The sequence below is a fragment of the Moschus berezovskii genome, chromosome 3 (genome assembly GCF_049115385.1).
Source record: "Moschus berezovskii isolate FMDL1 chromosome 3, NW_MosBer_1.0, whole genome shotgun sequence".
Classification (NCBI taxonomy): Eukaryota; Metazoa; Chordata; class Mammalia; order Artiodactyla; family Moschidae; genus Moschus; species Moschus berezovskii.
The window spans coordinates 128099694-128118463 of NC_142462.1; the positions used below are offsets into that span (position 1 = coordinate 128099694).

Consider the following 18770-nt stretch of genomic DNA (forward strand, 5'->3'; position numbering starts at 1 on the left):
TATGTAAGCAATTTCAGCGGAGGTCATCCTCAGTGGAATGGGTCCCAGGATCCAGTGACTGGTGTCTGCCTCAAAGACAGAAGGGCAGGGTGAGGGACAGAGCAGATCGAGGGAGCAGCCCCACAGAGGCCGGGGGGCCAGCAGCCCTGCAGCTGGCAGGACCTTCCCAGAGAGCCTGGCCTGCTGACACCTGGGTTCAGACCTTTCCAGACTGTGTTGTTTGAAGCCACTGGTCGGCACACTTATTACAGCAGCCCTGGGAGACTGATCCACCTGCAGAGCACTTCATAGAAAAAACTTGGCAGGGTCTTGTCGCATGAAGAGGTGGCCCTTGAAGAACCCCACCCACCATACGTGAGCCCTCGAGCCCTCTGCCGTCTGGCGTCGGGCTCTCTGCATGGTGCGTGTGTGAGAACGCCTGCACTGCGGGCTGGCACGTGGCGAAACTTGCCATCCTCGGCCACGTAGGGGGAGGAGTCGGCTGTCTCAGGGGTGGAGACCAGGCTGAACATACGGTCTCTTGTAGGAAGGATGAGAGGCGGCCCTGTGAAATGCTAACCAGCGGTCCCTGCTCTCGTTCAAAGGCTCTCTATGAGAACATGCTGGTGGAGCTGCCCTTTGCCGGTTTCTTCCTGTCCAAGCTGCTGGGGACCAGCGCGGATGTGGACATCCACCACCTGGCGTCCTTAGACCCCGAGGTGTACAGGAACCTGCTTTTCCTCAAGAGCTACGAGGGGGACGTGGAGGAGCTGGGGCTGAACTTCACTGTGGTGAACAATGACCTCGGAGAGGCGCAGGCAAGTGGGGCCGGGGCTGCGCACGCGCTCGTGTCCTGCTGCGCGCGCACGCTGACACGACGTCCTCGGAGAGGCGCAGGCAGGAGGAGCCGGCACACCTGGGCGTCCCCTTCTGCGTGCACACGCGGGCTTCATGCTCTGGGAGCTTGTGCACATTTCAGTTAGAGAACCGCAGAGCAGAGCCAGAGCTCAGCGAGCGGGCCGAGTGCCGCCTCAGCTACCCCTCCTGCGTGCGGCTGGGAGGCACCCTGCCTTTCTGCCTCGTTTCTGGAGCCTCGGGCTTGGAGGTGCTTCTCGGTTCCTCGCCCTGCAGAGTGGCTCTTGGCTGCTGAACCTGTCCATCTGGGTGCTCTCACTGTTTTTATCCTAAAAAAAACATACTAGAGATTCAAACTCAGTTTTGGAATAGCTGCCTTACTGAGGTATAAGCCATGTACCATAAATTCCACCCTGTACCGTGTGCAACGAGGGTTAGTGCAGCCAGCCCCAACATCCAAATTTTAGGACACTTTGGCCACACAGAGGAGACCGTGTGCCTGTGAGCGGGTCACACCTGCCCCTGCTCCTCCCTACCCTCTGCACAGTTTTCACGCCTGGAGTCTCAGGGCATGTGGCCTGTGGCACTTCGCTTACTGGGAGTTACAAGTGCTGGCACTCCCCTCCCTTTTTCGGCCTAGTGACGTCCAGAAATGGTGTATGGATAGACAACGTTTCCTTTCCCAGTTGTTGGACGTTTGAGTTATTTCCACTTGTTTGGCTCTTATGAATAATACTGCCATGTACACTCATGTGCTGCATACATACTGAACTATTCTAGGCCCATGAGAGCAGGGGCAGTGGGTAGAGGCACAGGGGGCCTGGGCTGGCCATGTGGAGACGCTTGCAGAAGGTGGGGGCGGGACAGGGGCTTGTCGTGGTGTTCCCTCCTGTTCCTGCGATTTGCAGAACTTCTCAAAGTGCATACAGGCAAATCAGATAAGTGCCTCTTGCTTCCCTGTGCAGTATGCAGTTAATTCTGGAGAGAATAAGGAAGATAAACGAGTGACTCTGGAGAAGAAGTGTTATTCACTTCAAATTTAAGACTACAGAGCAAATTTGACTAACTGTAGTATAAAACATGCTTTTTTCTCCCTGATCAAAATAATTCCATTTCGCATTTTCTCAGTATCAGTTTCTCTTTTCCTGGGTTATACTCCATCACCAGTATTCTCATTTTCAGAAATGTTTTCTCCATTCTTCCATTTAATATTAACACTTTATTTGGCAAGAGCTGAAGCAAACTTTGTACATAAAACATAACTATATTATAGTTTCAGTTAACATTCTAATGAGAATGGATTGTGATGAATTTAACTATACAATAACATACTAGGAGAAATGACAGAATAAAAATCAAATGTTTAAGAGTAGCTGTGACTTGGTGTCTGTTTGGAATTCCAGAATTATCTTAGTATGTTTATACTTGTAATATATTTTCAGTCAGATTAGAAGAATTCTAGCTCTTCTAAAGTAACCAGCTGTTTTTCTCATTCACACTTGGCTCCCGACAAATGCGTCTCCTTTGCAGGGAAAGTGCGTCTTTCCTGTTGTCCTTACACAGATTGATTAGACTGATAGTCTTTTTTGCAACTCATGGTTGGATTTTAACTGTGAAAATAGTGTTAGCTTTAGACTTCATAATTGCTTCTCTTTTTGTTATTACTTGATTTCTAGTCCAGGCTTTCAAAAGTTACCAGCTTTGCCAGCCTAAAAGTAACTGCATATTAAGTAGGTCCTAGTGTTCAGTCCAGGCGGCACGGAACATAAGTTCACCCCCACGGTGCCTGACCCCCAGCGCAGTGCTGACCGTTGATTTTGGCAAACACGTACACTGGGCCCATTTGGATGTTTTTCTCTCCTTCCCTGCTTACCTCCACGCTGCTCTTTCTTCCTTCGTCACTCAGGAGATACTGGTGACTGCACTGGTCTTGAGCTTGGCAGAGGAGGTGTATTTTAACTGTAAGAACACACTCATTCTCACAAGAGGTAGATACGGTCTGTGTTGTGAGATGTGTGCTGTTTAGCACAATAGAAGCTCAGAAGGAGTGCTCCTAGAGGGCTGCCTGAAGGAGCCCCGTTATGGATGATAAGGGGTCACCAGGTCAGTGAACACATTTGGACGAGGCTGAAGTTGAGCAGTCACGGAGGAGAGTAGGTAGAGATGCTGTGGAGAACCTTTCGAGGCCTCAGGCTTCAGGAACGCTGGACCTACACCTGTTCAGAGCTACTAGGATAGGGCTTCCCTGGGACTCAGATGGAAAAGAATCCATCTGCAGTGCGGGAGACCCGGGTTCAGTCCCTAGGTCGGGAAGATCCCCTGGAGAATGAAATGGCAAGCCACTCCAGTATACTTGCCTGGAGAATCCCACAGACAGAGGAGGCTGGTGGGCTACAGTCTGTGGGGCCCCAAAGAGTCAGACATGACTGAGTGGCTGACACTTTCACTTTCAGGAAAGGGAAAGATGAGAAAGCATCTGGGTCTGCTGTCAGCAGAAGCGGGGGTTCTGGTTCTGTCAGCCGGTATCTCTGGGTCAGGCAGCTCCAGAATTCAGAGAAACTATGATTTGGTTAGGCAGTGAAAGTTCTGATGAGAGGAGTTGAACTGTAATGTTCATCTTTCGAATTACATTCTGTAGATCAGTGTCTGGAACTAAGATTTTATTTGAGTCGGAGAAGGAGTACGCTGGGTGGGACATTCTGATACTAAACTGCCCTCCACCAGCTGCTGGCCCCCACCTCTCTGCTGTCTGCCTCTAGGGCTGACGGCCTCAGGCCCCCCCGTGAGTGGAGGCAGGCAGCGCTTGTCCCTCAGTGACTGGCTGACCTCACTGAGCACAGTGCCCTCCGGGGTCACCGTGATGCACAGCAGGTGTCAGAGCTCCTTCTCAAGCTGATGAATCTGCCGTTGTTGGACTCATTACGTTTGTTTATCCAGCTGTTGATGGACATGACCATTGCTGGGTAAATATCTTAGGTGGCCCTGTTCTCAGGTATTTCAGGTGTGTGCCTTACAGTGGAATCGTCGGGTCATAGGAAGGGTCTGACTTTTCCACGTGCTCTGCTGCACTGTTGTTTCCTGCTCCCTTTCCCTCTGTTCCTTACACTGCAGCCCTCGCAGCAGGTATGCAGTGGCATCTCACTGAGGGTCACACACACTGCACAGTGCTGGGTGCGGCACCAGGAGTCCCTCGAAGAACGGGAGAGGGTTCGTGTCCTTTTATTTCTAACTCTCTAGACTCAGAAGTGTTCTGTAGCTTATGCATCATCATGATGTCTTCTAAAAAGCGAAGCAGAAAGTGTACACAAGGAGTCATACATCCTTCTGTCTAAACCTTCTTGGTATTTTTTAAATGACTGTCTTTGTGGTTTTTGAGTTTTCTATCTCTCTTAGTCTGTAAAGCTCTCTGTTTTAGAAATAGGTGGGACTGAATCCTAACCAGTGACAAGGAAGTAATGCTTCCTCAGCACTGCAGAGGGAAAGGTGTTGAAGACAGGGCTGATCATGGTCAGAAGGAAATGTCAGTGCGCAGTGTTGCTGCCCCCCGGCCCCACCTAGTGGTGTCTTGGGCACGAAATGAAAGCTCTGGGCCCTGGGCTGTGTAAGAACCTGTCTGAGGCCTTTGCTAATGGGGTGTTTCCCATTTCCCTTCTGAAATAGATGGGAATGGTGGAATGGCGCATATGTAAGTGTTCCATTAAAGTGCCACTGATAATACTGTAATCTGTTAAAAGTGAAAGTGTGAAGATGTTCCAATTATTCATAGAAATTCCCACTGAGTAGAGATTATAGATGATAATGCATAAGAATAATTATACTAAAGAGTCTAATTGGAAAAATTAGAGTCACTGGTAAAGTACCTAATTTGGGGAGAGATCATATGGATTTCTGTAGAAACATATATAAAAATCTAGTTCTCTGATAGAGGTTTAGGTTTATAAAATGTGATTTAAAGATTGGTAGTATGCAAATACTTCATTATGTTAGCAGCTTATGTTAATGAATCTTCCCTTTTAGAATAATGATATTGCTCTCAAATTTTTTTTCTTTAATCAATATGGCTGCTTGTTCGCCTACTTAAAAACGAACATGATATTTCAGATCACTGATTTATACACATATCTCCTTTGAGGAGAATGCTCAGGGTTTAAGATGGATCCATAAATAATCATCTGTAGAAAAGCATCGAGCTTGAGTCATGAGACCTTGGTTAAAGCCAGGGTTTTACTGCTTTGCTCTGTGCCCTTGGGCGAGTCGTTGACCGGAACTCCTCCAGCAGGGGATGGGCTGCCGGGAGGGTGGGGCAAGCGTGACGGCGACGCCGACGGCGCGTGCGTGAGGACGTGTGCGTGACGGCGACGGTGCGTACGCGATGTTCCCTGCGCGTGCGTGACTGCGCCTGCGCGTCTTGGAGGAAGCGGTGTGCAGGCATCCCAGGCTGCGGGTCCTCCTGAGAACCACCTCCCGAGGATAGCTGTAACGTGATGCCTTTCTGGTGTGGCATGAGAGGCACGCTTGAACCACAGAGCCACCACTTTAAAGTTGCCGGAAATGCTGTTGGTAACGGGGCTGGTGGGGCGTCTGTGTTCCAGACCACGGACACCACCCCCTTTAGTACCTGCCTGCCTGTGATCCAGGCTGTCTCAGCTGTGACCCAGAGCAGCCAGGGTCGCGGCTCGGGTGACAGCGGGCTGTCGGAGGCGGCCCCCCACCCCACTCGGCGGCTTGTCAGACCTCTGAGCCCGAATCTGGAGCGGTGAAGTGTCGTCAGACCCAGCGGGCGGCTTTGACCACTCATGGCTGTGTAACGTTCCCACAGGAGCATTTAGGTAGAGCTTTCAGCAGGTTCTAAAGCACCTTTTCTGTAAAGCGATGATTTTTTTAAAAGAGGGGTGGTCGTGTTTGCGCTGCTCCTAGGCCCCAGGCGGAGAAGGAAACCGTGGTGCGGGCAGGTGTTGAGCGCTCCTCGCTCTCACCCCAGGCGCCCCCCGCTTGCCAGGCGTCTGAGCCCCGCTCGGTAGCACTGCTAGCAGCGGCTCCCATGCCCCGTCTGCGCTGTGGCAGTGTTCAGGGTTTCAGGTGTGCCTGTGTTTCTTTATGCTTGGTGGAGACTGCCTCGTCCCTGTCCCCGAGAGTGAGCACCGGCAGACCAGGGTTCTACAGGTCTACTGTTGTAAGTCAGGTGGCCGTGTCTGTAGTCGTCTGTGGAGTTTCGTCAGGCAGCTTTACTTGTGTGAGTTCACGTAGTCCCAGCCCCAAGATGGGCAAGGTACATGTCACCACCTTATTGATGACAGCGGGCTTTGGGGGCCGAGGGACTCCTCGGTGGCACGTACTGAAATGGGGGCAGGGCGCCCGAGTCCGGCTCCTCCTCCCCACTGTACCCCAGGGACGGCCCGCGGGGTCCTGACCCTGCACTCGACCCGAGAATGTGTGTCCCTGTGCAGCGATGCAGAAGTTCTGTCAGATGCCTGCAGGTGCATCAGAAATGGACTAACCAGTTGCGCCTGACGATGACCTCTGCCCTCTGTGTCATATCTGCAGTGCTGTACAGCCACCTCATTTGAAGAGCTGACTTAGTTGAAAAGACCCTGATGCTGGGAAAGATTGAGGGCAGGAGAAGGGGGTGACAGGATGAGATGGTTGGATGGTATCACCGACTCTTAAAGGCCATGAGTTTGGGTGAACTCCGGGAGTTGGTGATGGACAGGGAGACCTGTTGTGCTGTGGTTCAGGGGGTCGCAAAGAGTTGGACACGACTGAGCGACTGGACTGAACAGTAGTCATAGAAATCCAGAGGGGGTATATGCTGCTTGTGCACACACGAGTCCCCATCTCTACAGCATTAATTCCTTACATTGCCTTTTCTCCACAATGAAGCCCTTCTGACCTTTGCTGATCGTTTGGTTCATATCTTTGCCGTTTGTGACCTCTAATTTCTTTTGTAACGAGATGCCGTGATTGCATTGTAACAGCGGCCCTCGGGACTTTGCAGAAGGCAGGGGTGGTTAGTGAGCTGAGACACAGAGTCGGTGCCAAGCTCTGGAGATCCTCGTCAAAGGACTCTCCCTGTCTGTGAGGCCACGTGTGCTGCTTACATACTTTTCACGAAAATGTTCATGTGCGGAGCAACACAGTCAAATTCCCTTGAAATCAGCGTTTCTTGCTCTTGTTTTGCCCTGTGGCCATACTCGGAGACGTTTCCAACTCTTGTTTTAAATCCACAGGTAGTTGAACTGAAATCTGGTGGGAAGGACATCCCGGTGACCAGTGCCAATCGCATTGCGTACATCCACCTGGTGGCTGACTACCGGCTGAACCGGCAGATCCGCCCACACTGCCTGGCGTTCCGGCAGGGCCTGGCCAACGTGGTGAGCCTGGAGTGGCTGCGGATGTTCGACCAGCAGGAGATCCAGGTCCGCTTCTTGTGTTTGGGGACACAGTTGTTTCCTGACATGAAAGTCTTTCTTAAAGTCCACCTCAAGTTTTATAACGTGAACTTTTTTTTTAGGTATTGATTTCTGGTGCACAAGTTCCCATAAGTCTGGAGGATCTAAAATCCTTTACAAACTATTCAGGTATGTTATCACTACTTGTTTATTATTGCTGAATGTGTTATCCATGGTCACATTTCCAAGGTAATTCTAATGTGCTTCTTTATGTGGACAGTCTGTTCACATGGTTTAACTCCCAGGCAGCATGAGGTCACAGTGAAGGCCACTCCTGTCCCTGTCTCGTCCGCTGTCCACTCCTCCGCGGCCTGTGCCGCTCTGAGCAGCCGCTGTGCTTGGCGTCTTTGCCTGTGCGCGCGCACGCGCAGACTCCCTTCTTGTTTCCTGGTCTGTGAGTGCTGTTCCGCACCCCGCTCTTTCTCTTCAGAGCTCATCCTCTTCAGCCACCGCGTGCTGTGCTCAGTCTTATCTCTTTGTGACAGCGTGGGCTCCACAAGACGCCTCTGTCCTTGGGATTCTCCAGGCAGGAACAGTGGAGTAGGCTGCCATTTCCTCCTCTAGGAGAGCTGCTTGACCCAGGGATAGAACCGCATTTTCTTAACGTCTCCTGCATTGGCAGGCAGGTTCTTTACCACTAGTGCCACCTGCGAAGCCCTCTTACGCCTCTACTTAGGGCCATTGGGTTGTGTCCAGTCTTCTGCTTTGAAAAACAGTGCTAAACCCCGCTTCCCCCCTCAAAAAAAAGAGACCACTAACAAAAGTTTGACTTCACTGGTGGTGAGGTGGATAAGAATCTGCCTGCCATTGCAGGGGACATGGGTTCAGTCCCTGAGCTGGGAAGGTCCCACGTGCTGTGGAGCAGCTTAGCCCTTGCTCCCCAGCTGCGAAGTCCCTGCGTCACAACAAGAGAAGCCCCAGAAGTGGGAGCCCATGCAGCACAGAGGAGAGCAGCCCTCGCTGGCCAGAGGCGAACACGGAGAAGGTCGCCTGCAGTCTGAAGCATGGGACCACCAGGGTCGGCCCGTTAACTGCACGTTACAGATTTGAGGGCCGTGAAAAAGAAAAAAAAATCTGCTTCAAACAACTACTGTTATTTTGGTGTCTATTCCTTAATCATAGTCTGTTATTCTAGTATTTTCAGGGTTTTTTTGGTAAAAGTCAACAGACTGATTTTTAAATTTATGTGAAAACGTTAAGGACATAAAATAGTCAAAACATTTTGTAGGAACAAAGTTGAAGAACTGACACTGATTTAAAACTTACTGTAGGGGCTTCCAAAGAAGGTTCAAACTACCGCACAACTGCACTCATCTCACACACTAGCAAAGTAATGCTCAAAATTCTCCCAGCCAAGCTTCAACAGTACGTGAACCATGAACTTCCAGATGTTCAAGCTGGATTTAGAAAAGAAGAGATCAAATTGCCAACATCCGTTGGATCATAGAAAAAGCGAGAGAGTTCCAGAAAAGCATCTATTTCTGCTTAAGTCACTACACCAAAGCCTTTGACTGTGTGGATCACAACACACTGTGGAAAATTCTTAAAGAGATGGCAATGCCAGACCACCTTGCCTGCCTCCTGAGGAAACTATGCAGGTCAGGAAGCAACAGTTAGATTTGGACATGGAAAAACAGATGGGTTCCAAATCAGGAAAGGAGTACATCAAGGCTATATATTGTCACCCTGCTTATTTAGCTTATATGCAGAGTACATCATGTGAAATGCTGGGCTGGATGAAGCACAAGCTGGAATCAAGATTGCTGGGATAAGGGAAAGCCTATGTGCAGCAGCAAAGACCCAGCGCAAACAAAAATATATAAAAGTATTTTTAGAAAAAGGACATCATGGAATTGTCACAAGGGTAGGCATACTGGTTGGTGGGAAGTAATGGGGAAGCAGAAACAAATCCTTAGGTTTACAGCCAGTGACTTTAAGCAGTTCAGTGGTGCTGGAATGGTGTGCACTTGGAAAGGAAGTGCTTAGATCTTGACCTCACACAGTGCGCAGACGCGAGCTCAGCAGGGTCAGAGGCCCATAGTGAAAAGCCAGAACCGTAAAACTTCTGAAAGAACAGAGGAGAAAGTTTTCATGACTTTTGGACTAGGCAGAGTGTTTAGTTGTACACCAAAAGCGTGGTCTAGAAAAAAGAAATGGATAGAAATTTGGACATCCTCAAAATTAAAGACTTTGTGCTTCAAAGAATACCATCAAAAAAGTGAAAAAACAAGCCACAGGTTAAGAGAAAATATTTTCAAGTAATGTATCTAATAATGGTTTCTGTTCTTTTGTACACATTATGTTGTATCAAGAACTTCTGGAACACAAGATAAGCAGTCAGTTTTTAAAACATGGGAAAAAAAACAAAAAAGTGTTTCCCTTAAGATATATACAAATATCTGGTAAGCAAATAAGCACATGAACACTATTAATCATTAAAGAAATGCAAATTGAATTGTAGTGCGATGCTACTACATACCCACTGGAATGACTTATCAGAAAGACAGCAATACTCAGTGCTAATATGTGAAGAAATGTGAACCCTCTTGACTGGTAGCAATGTAAAATGTAGAACTTCTTTGGACAAGTTTACAGGTTATATAAAAATTGTAGAACAACTAGATTTTTGCATAAGAATGAAGCTGTACCCACAAGTCACACCATATACAAAAATTATCTCAAAATGGCTCAAGAACCTTAGTACCTAAAACCATAAAAGTCTTAGGAGAATACAGGGATAACTCCTCATGACCTTGGATTTGGCAGTAAGTTCTTAGATATGACACCGAAAGCACGACCAGAAAAGGGAAAGGTAAGTAAATGGAACTTCATCAAAATTAGATTTATGCATCAGAGAGCATTACTAAGAAAGTGAAAAGACAGCCTTCAGAATGGGAGAAAGCACTTGGAAATGATGTATCTGGTGAAGGTCTGGAACCCAGAATGCGTTAATAGCCCTTACAGCTCAATAGGCAGACAGGCTGGTTCAACAGCGGGCAAAGGACTTGAGTAGACCTTTGCCAAGAAGATCCGACCGAAGGCCAGTGCGCTCCAGATGTTCAGCGTCACTAACCACGAGGGAGTGAAGACCAGCGCCCTAGGGGAGGCGCACACAGAGGCCGAGTGCTGGTGAGTGTGTGGCGAAGCTGGAGCCCTCACTCATTGCTGGTGGGAGCGCGAAGTGGCAGCTGTGCAAAGTGGCGGTTCCCAGAAAGCTCAGTGTGGAGTCACTCTGTAACCAGCAACTCTGCTCCTAGGTCCTGTACCCAAGGGGATGGAGGCAGGGGCCAAATCACCTGTGTTCACGAGACATCGTTCAAGAGCCAGAAACTGGAAATAACCCCAGTAGCCACTGAGATGATGATAAGGAAGTGTGCCTTAGACGTAACGTGGGACTGTCATTAAGTCTTAAAGGAATGACGTTCAAGTACACGCTTCAGTGTGGATGAGCTCTTGAAAGCGTGGTGATCAGTGAAATAATGACAGACACAGAGGATGTATATTGTCGGACTCACCTTACATGAGATACCTAGAAGGGGCAGGTTCCTGGACACTGGACTAGAGTCACCAGAGGCTGGGAAGAGCACAGGCAGTCCTGCTTCATGGTCGCAGGCGTATCTGCCTGGGATGATGGGCGTGTTGGGCTGGAAAGGACAGTGGCGGCTGCACGGCAGTGAGCGTGGGGTCACGCGCCTGACAGTGGCTTAAATGGCAGGTGTTATGATGTGTCTTTTACCACAACTGAAACATCCATCCAGACTCACCTGCCCAGAGCCCTCCGCTCTGCTGAGTGCTGTTACCCCACCTTTCCTCCAGGGTCACTTGGGAGAAGGCTTTGGAGACGGATATGTATGGAAACGTGTGCTTGCATCTCCCCTTTCGGTAATTACTCATTTGTATTTCTCTAAATTGGACCTCTGATGTTTGTGTCCAGGGAGATAATACCTAAGGTCACATTGTCCTCCCCATCAGTCCAGCCTTTCCTTGCCCAGAAGTGGTCTTGGCCTGTTTGCATTATCCTGTCTGCACTGATAGCATTTACCTTTAACGATCTTAACTGTTCCTATTCCAGTAAATAGGTTTAAAATATTACCATATTCATTTTGGTGCCAATTAATACACTTAAGATACTTTATTGATGATATTTCTGTAGTATATTAACAGTGAAGGAACAATATATAGCAATTATTTTAGTTTTAGGAAGCACTTAACTAGATTAAAAGTTGTAAGTAGCAGATATTACTCTTCAGAGCATTGGTCCAATCGAGTGCTGGGGTTGGTTGTTATCCGTGGTCTGTACCTTGTTGTCAGAAGGATGGGTGATAAATTGACATACTAAGATGTGTTGGTGAAATAACTCGCTCTTAAAAATCCCCGTGTGTCTGCCGTTTCTAGGTGTGTGGCTGTCATGCGAGTCCTGTGTTATGTAGGGGTTGCTCCCCAGCCGAAGCCAAAGCTCAGCTCCTCGCAGAGCTCTGGAGGCTCAGACCCTTGGCAGCACGTTTTACTGCCAGAGTCCGTCTTGTTTGTCCCTCAGTCTGGCCTCCGGCGCTTTATCCTTCTGTCCCCTGCATCCTCGCCCACCATCCCCCAGGATAGGGTCGGCTTTGAGCCACAAGCCGCTGCCCCTCCCTGGCCTGCAAGACGGAGAGGAGCCACTCCAGTGCCTTTGGGAGAACCCCAATTCTGCACTCACCTTGTTTTTCCTGAAGATGTCTTCCTCTTTGTCCTAGGAGGCTACTCTGCTGAGCACCCCGTGATCAAGGTCTTCTGGAGGGTCGTGGAGGGCTTCACGGACGAGGAGAAGCGCAAACTGCTCAAGTTTGTGACCAGCTGTTCCCGGCCCCCCCTCTTGGGATTTAAGGTACAAGGCTCGGGGCCCAGCAGTGCGGGGGGTGAGCAGTGAGGGCCAAGTGAGCCAGTGCGCACATGGCTTGTTCAGAGAACAGTGTTTACTGCAGCGGTCACAGCGCCCAGGCTGTCACTTTTCACTGAAGGATTGGCTGTTGTCAGTGTACCTGGACCCGGTTTTGTTTGGGTTTTTTCCCGTGTTCACAGTCCTGACCATTGCTGGGGTGTCGCTGTGACGAGGCTTAGGCATGAGCAGACGCTGCAGCGGGGCGGGCTGACACCGGCATCCGTCACCCGTCCTGGGGTCTGCGCCGCTCAGGCTGGCCTCCCTCCCAGCTGCAGAGTGTGTGCCTGTCGCCGGGAGTGATCTTTTCTAGGGCTTCTCTGTGGCCTCATTTCACGATACTCGGCCTTACTGTGTCGTTTCTGGTAGTTCATGGTGATCTCACAAATTGGCTGAATATTTTATCAGTTGAAACTGGTCATGGGACAGCTTTGGAAGTTTTCCTTACAGTAAAAGAAATGAAGCTAGGTCTAATAGAGACAGACAGTGGTTCTTATAACATGAAGTATTGCTGAGTTAGGGGAGCATGTACATTGGGTGTGCTTGTGAAGCTCACAGATTGACGTTCGCCTTCCAGTAACCTTTCGTTGATGAGTATGTGTCAGTTATTTCACTTTGAAATCACTCACAATATATACAAAAGTTGTAACAATTGAACAGAGAACTTATCAGCCCTCAGGGACCAGTTGTTGACATTGTGTGACATTTGGTTTGTCATTGCGTATTCATGTGCTTCCTTTTGGAATCATTTGGAAGTAAGTTGAAAATACCATGTTTCTCACACATTTTTCTTGCAACACCAACCTCTCTTAATAACCACAATTAAACTGTCAAAGATAAGGAGTGTGCAGTGAGATTGAGATTATCTAATCCCTGGTTCACAAGTATGATCCTGAGACCATCAGCTTCAGCATCACCTGAGAACTGGTCAGGGCTCACCCAGACCCCCCCGAGTCGGCTCAGTGAGGGGGCCAGCCGCCTGTTTCCACCTGCCCTCAGGCGTCAAGGGCACCTGCAGTGGCTCCAGCCCCACGGGGTCCTCCATGGACCTCGTGCTCCCTGGTCTGGAGTCCACTCTGAGGCCGCACATTGTGTTTAGTGGCCGGTTCCCTCCAGTCTGTGCTGTCTTCAGTGGTCCAGTCACGTTATCTGAGAATGTCCCTCAGTGCAGTGGAGCAGTTCCACCCTCAGGACACGTGTACTCAAGACAGACACCCTCACGTGTTCACACAGCGCTCACAGAACTGCAGCAGCCCACAGCCGGCCTTGGAGAAAGAGAGTGTGGTCTGTCCAGGCGTGGGGCACACTCAGAAATTAAACGGAACGGGGTGCCGATGCAGACGCCCTGTGTGTGAACATTGAGAACGTTGTGGTCAGTGAAGGGAGTGGGGCACAGGAGACCGTGTGGCTCCTTTCACGCAAAATGCCTTTAAAGGGGGGGAATGCAGAACTTTGGGGGAGAAATGGCAGCATTCTGAAGTTGAATTTAAACTACATTTAAAGGAGTAAATAGTATGTTACACTTAAAAAAAATTTTTAATTGACATTAATAGCTTAATCCAGTGTCCCAAAAAGTGTCCCAGAACTAAAGCCGTGGGAGCGCCCCTGGCCGTCCAGTGGTTGAGAGTCGTCCTTGCAGGGGCCGAGGGCTCGCTCCCTGGCTGGAGCACTGAGACGCCACGTGCCGGAAGGCAGCTGAGCCCGTGCGCCGCAGCAGAGGCTCCCGTGCTGCCAGGACTTCAGACCCACCGAAGCCAAGTAAGATAAAGAACTGCAACGGTGAAGCAGAGGCCTGGGTGCCGGCTGAGGCAGAGGTGCAGCGGCTCTGTTTTCACAGGAGGTGGGGGGGCAGTGCATAATAAAGATATGAGTGGAAGCAATTAGTGAGTAATATTGCTCAGTGATACCAGCAGAACTGAAATCCCTTCTCTGTCTTCCAAATTCTCAGAGGGAGAAAATAAAGCCTGCAGAACAGGACAGCCAGAACCACCTGTGTTTACCAGATAATAGAACACACGGTTAATGTCGACAGTCACAAAGCAGAAGGCACAGAAATGAGAGCGGGCTGAGTGTCAGGGCAGTGAACGCGCAAAGAGCACGCGCAGGTACTGGAAGGAAAACACGCAGCCTGAGTTGGAGCAGAACTGTGTACAAGCCAGGCACCAGACAGGGGTCACAGGTTTGGGGGATGGGAAAGCTGGGGGACCTGTATTAGCATTTGAAGTCTCATGTAGAATTGCAGGGAGACTTAGTGATGCTTCTGGCTTGGGATATAAGCCCTCCTCTTCCCAAAAGAAATGGATGGATGGACTTGATGGGTTTAAGCCCTGATCTGCAAAACCAGATGTAAAAATCGGGCAGCAGTCTGAAAGAAGCACATCTCTGCTTTTTGGTTCGTCTTAGGCTTGTAGTGAAGTCTGGAAATCCTGCTGTGTAGGAACATTTAAAGAGCAGGAAGAATGCAGATGAAACGTGCCCAGTGGCTCATATAAATGGAGTTAATACAAAAGGCTTTCCACCAATAATAAGTTTTTATTGTCTAGTGATATAAACAGTCACAGGAGTTAAATCCTTATATGTTAAGATTTCATTATGATTAGGAAATTTTGTTAGTAACATTTATAATGAGAGACAAAGCTTATAGTGTCTTCCAGTTTCAAAAACCACACTAAACCTGGAAGAAAACTGAGTGTGTGGTTTCAAGAAGGGAAGTTTGGAGGACCTGCTCCATCAGAGAGTTGAGTGGAAGGCATTCACTTGGGTAGAAATGGGGAGTCTGGCTTGAGGAGTCTGGATGCTCTGGCCGGTGGAGGAGCCAGTTGGCATGTCACAGGTTTGGGGGTGGGAAAGCTGAGGGACTTGTATTAGCGTTTCAAGTCCTGAGTAGAATTGCAGTTAAAATTCTTTGGTCGCCTGTTGATGGTCCTGTATGATCATAACTGAGTTATCGTTGTACCGTGAGAAATAATCTTTTGGAAGCCATGAAATAGTCATCCTATTTCAGGGTTTTTTTTCAGTGATTGAAATCATATTAAATGTGAGGTTAATTAAGCATTTTCTGGTGCTTTTGACGTCATCCTTAGACTCCAGATTTGGGGAAACCACTGTGATGTGTGTGCTCCCCAGTTCGCTCAGGGTGCCTGCTGGCGGGGTGGCAGACTCAGACTTGAAAGCAGAGAGCAGCTCTTGGCTGAAGCGCTCTCGGCAGCCAGGGTGGCTGCACGTAATCTGGAAGTTAGGCCTCTGCTCGTGGCCAGTTTGCCGAGAAGAGGAGCTTCTGCTGAAGCTAATTAAAGCTTAATATGCTTAATGAATGTGACTGTTACAGACACAGAAATCATTAAAGTGCTGTAGAAAATTGTTCAGTTGCCATCAGGCCTCATAATAAATTGATGATTTTTCTCACTCTGAATTAATGCAAATTCCCGTTGTACTCTGCTTAATTATGCACAGAATGGTGCCCTTGACTCAGATTTCAACAAAGAACTTCATTTTTTTAAGTTTTGAGACTCCAAGTAGGAAATTGAATTAGCATTATGAAAGAAACAGTAAAATGTGGCATGCTGCTGCTGCTGCTAAGTCACTTCAGTCATGTCTGACTCTGTGTGACCCCACAGATGGAAGCCCACCAGGCTCCCCCGTCCCTGGGATTCTCCAGGCAAGAATACTGGAGTGGGTTGCCATTTCCTTCTCCAAAATGTGGCATATATCTGCAAAATGTATTTCAGACTTTCCATTGAGCACTGACTGTGTGTACAGCGATCCTCCTGTTTCACAAATGTGGTGTTTTTAATACATTCAAGCATTTGAGAAAATTGTGTCCCTCAGCATCTTCAGAGTGCTGGGTGATAAATGTAACAAGTGTTCTTTCTGCTCCTCTTTTGGTTTCTATTGAAACCTCTTAAGCAGCATTTAAAGTGGCACATGAATGGTAATTAGGGAAAGACAGTGGTTTAGCACGTCGCCTGCCACAGAGATGGCTGAGATGAGGTTTCTGTTTCCCAGTGGAGAAGCCCGCAGAGATGGAGCGGAGCAGTGTGTGGGCTGTGCTCACGTTCAGTTTTGCCCACATGGTAAAAAGTGTGTGCTGCATTCAACGTGTAGGTGCCAGAGTCCAGGTGAAACGTGGTCAGTTTTGATCGTATATTTGGATCTCTCTTTACTAGTGATTAATCTTGGCTCCTATTATTAATAGTTCACTTGCTTGCTCTGGTAAATTCTAGGATCCTACAATAAGTTGTATGTAATTCTCACGTGATAGTTATGTAACACTGCAGTGATTTTAGAGCAGCAGTGCCAGTGATTTAGGGGACATTTCTGAAGACCATTTAGGATTTCTCCCGCCTTTTTTTTTTTGGCCACGCCACATGGCGAGTGGGATCGTGGTTCCCCAACCAGAGATTGAACTCCCATCCCCTTCGCTGGGAGCTTATGCCTTAACCACTGGCCCACCGGGAAGGTCCCTGGGCTTCTCAGACCCCGAAATGCTGCCCTCTGTGAGCGCGCCGCCAGCGTCCTGTGTCCAGTGGGGCCGCCTTTTCTCCCTGACCCAGACCGCCACCGCGCCCTGCTCCGGGGCCCCTTTGCAGTTCACCTGGAGAAGCGGCACCTCTGCCCTTCCCATGTTTCAGCAAGAGGTTTATTTATACATTCAGCTCTACCCTGCACCTTTTAAAATTTTAAACTAATTTTCAAAGGGCCAGAAAATAAGAGCTTCAGAGGCCTTTTCACCAGAGGGACTCTGTGTCCCGTCTGTTCACGCTGTTCTCTGCCCCTCTTTATGCCTGAAGCCCATACACACTATCGGGTAGAAAGTTGCAGCCAAGTTTGAGGGCAGTGAAACAGCAGGTGTCCCCACGGGGTGGGGGGGTGGCAGGCGAGAGCAGCGCCACTTCCTGCGCGAGTCTGAAAGGCTCCCTGCAGGCCGCGCTTGGTGACCACGCCGTGCGCCCGCTGTCTTGCAGGAGCTGTACCCCGCGTTCTGCATCCACAACGGGGGCTCCGACCTGGAGCGGCTGCCCACAGCCAGCACCTGCATGAACCTGCTGAAGCTCCCCGAGTTCCAGGACGAGGCGCTGCTGCGGAGCAAGCTACTGTACGCCATCGAGTGCGCCGCGGGCTTCGAGCTGAGCTGAGCGGTGGCAGCGGCCCACGCTCTGCGGAGAGGGCGGAGCTCCGTGCGCCCCCGCCAGCAGGGCGCTCGCGCTGGACTCCCAGCTCTCCCGGGTCCCTCCCCGCCACCCCTTCCTGCATTTTTAAGTGATTTATTAAGTTGTGCTCACGTATTTAGATGGACGTTGCTTTTCAAATAACTTTAAATAACAAATGTTACATGCCACGTGGCTAACATAGTAATTTTGCCAAGAAGAGCACAGTTTTAAGACTGGTGGCAACTCAGTGAAATTAACCAAAGATGAAGCTTTGGCTCTGCTGCGGAGAAGCCCCACAAGCTGGCGACCCGGCGCCTGGGGGGGCGCTGCTCCGACCCGGCTCCCATCTGCAGAGACACGGGCGTCTGGGGAGACATGGGCCACTGCTTCTCGTGTGGTTGAATTGTTTACAAGCCTCATTGTTAAAACTAAAGGCTTTTTTTTTTCCTGCTGCCTTTTCCCAAAGTGGTTAGGTTGGAAAATAGCTAACAATGGTAATATTTTATTTGTGTTTTTTAAGCCATCTCCCCAGAACGGGACTAGCATGCTTGTTTCCAGTCTGCCGCTGACCTGCATCGTGATGGTTTGGACATTCCTGTGTGTGGGTGTGTGTGAGGCGGGTCCTTCACTCTCTTCCTTTCTGTCTCCACCTCGTGCCTGGAGAGCCTTCGGGGTGGGGGGGGAGCTCCGTCCTGCCCCTGCGCGTGTGCGACCCGCGTGAGCGATGCTCGGGGAGGAGGCCCGCAGCCCCTCCCGAGTCACTTGAACCAAAGTGCGCTGCGCCTTTGCACTGCGGCCCGGGCCCCGCCCCCTCGCTTCCGTGTGCTGCCGCGCGGGGGGCGGGCGCCCGGCGGGGCGGTCCTCTCGGGATTCCCTCTCGGGATTCGGCACTTTATCAGGACCTGGCGAGAGGAGCGTCTGAGAGCGTCGCCGGAGGACGCAGGTGCTGGCCGGTGTTCGCTGTCACTGGAGCTCTGGGCTGGCGTGGGGGACGGGCCACAATTAGCAATATCCTTTTAAATGTGGGGGAGCCGAATGACACTTTTAAGACAATGACCATTATCAAAACAAAATGTATAATTTCTTAATTTGGAGAATAAATTAAGTGTTTAAATGCTATTTGTAGTCTTGATATACAGAAATAAAATAATTAGGGTTTGTCCTTGGTTTTATTTTTTTATTTTAGGTCGTTTTATGTTGGATGTTCTATATCTTCTTTACTTATTAATTGATTTGTATATTATCAGTATTTCAGAAATGGAATATCTGGGCCTGAAGAGAAATGGGCAGTTACTCTTACTTGGATTTTCTTTCTCGGCTGTTCTGAGCTTATTTATTTATTTGTATGTTCCAACGGCTAAATATTTGCATTAAATTTTTTCCCAATTTTGTGTTGGAGTCATACCCCAAATTATTGTGATT

The 18770-nt window shown here is 49.3% G+C and overlaps 1 protein-coding gene across 5 annotated transcripts in view; it reads left to right on the forward strand.

Annotated features, from left to right (window-relative positions):
- Positions 1 to 18467, forward strand: part of UBE3C (ubiquitin protein ligase E3C) — a 109808-nt gene extending 91341 nt beyond the window's left edge. For 4 of the 5 annotated variants that reach the window (XM_055421646.2, XM_055421647.2, XM_055421649.2 and 1 more), the window contains 5 exons: positions 585 to 801; positions 7066 to 7250; positions 7346 to 7412; positions 12017 to 12147; positions 17163 to 18467. In XM_055421646.2, the coding sequence (XP_055277621.2) occupies positions 585 to 801; positions 7066 to 7250; positions 7346 to 7412; positions 12017 to 12147; positions 17163 to 17333 (771 nt within the window). In that variant the 3' untranslated portion in view covers positions 17334 to 18467. Of the gene's footprint in view, positions 1 to 584; positions 802 to 7061; positions 7251 to 7345; positions 7413 to 12016; positions 12148 to 17162 lie in introns of all 5 variants that reach the window. The other variant, XM_055421650.2, reaches the window with a different exon arrangement.
- The last annotated feature ends 303 nt before the right edge of the window (positions 18468 to 18770 follow it).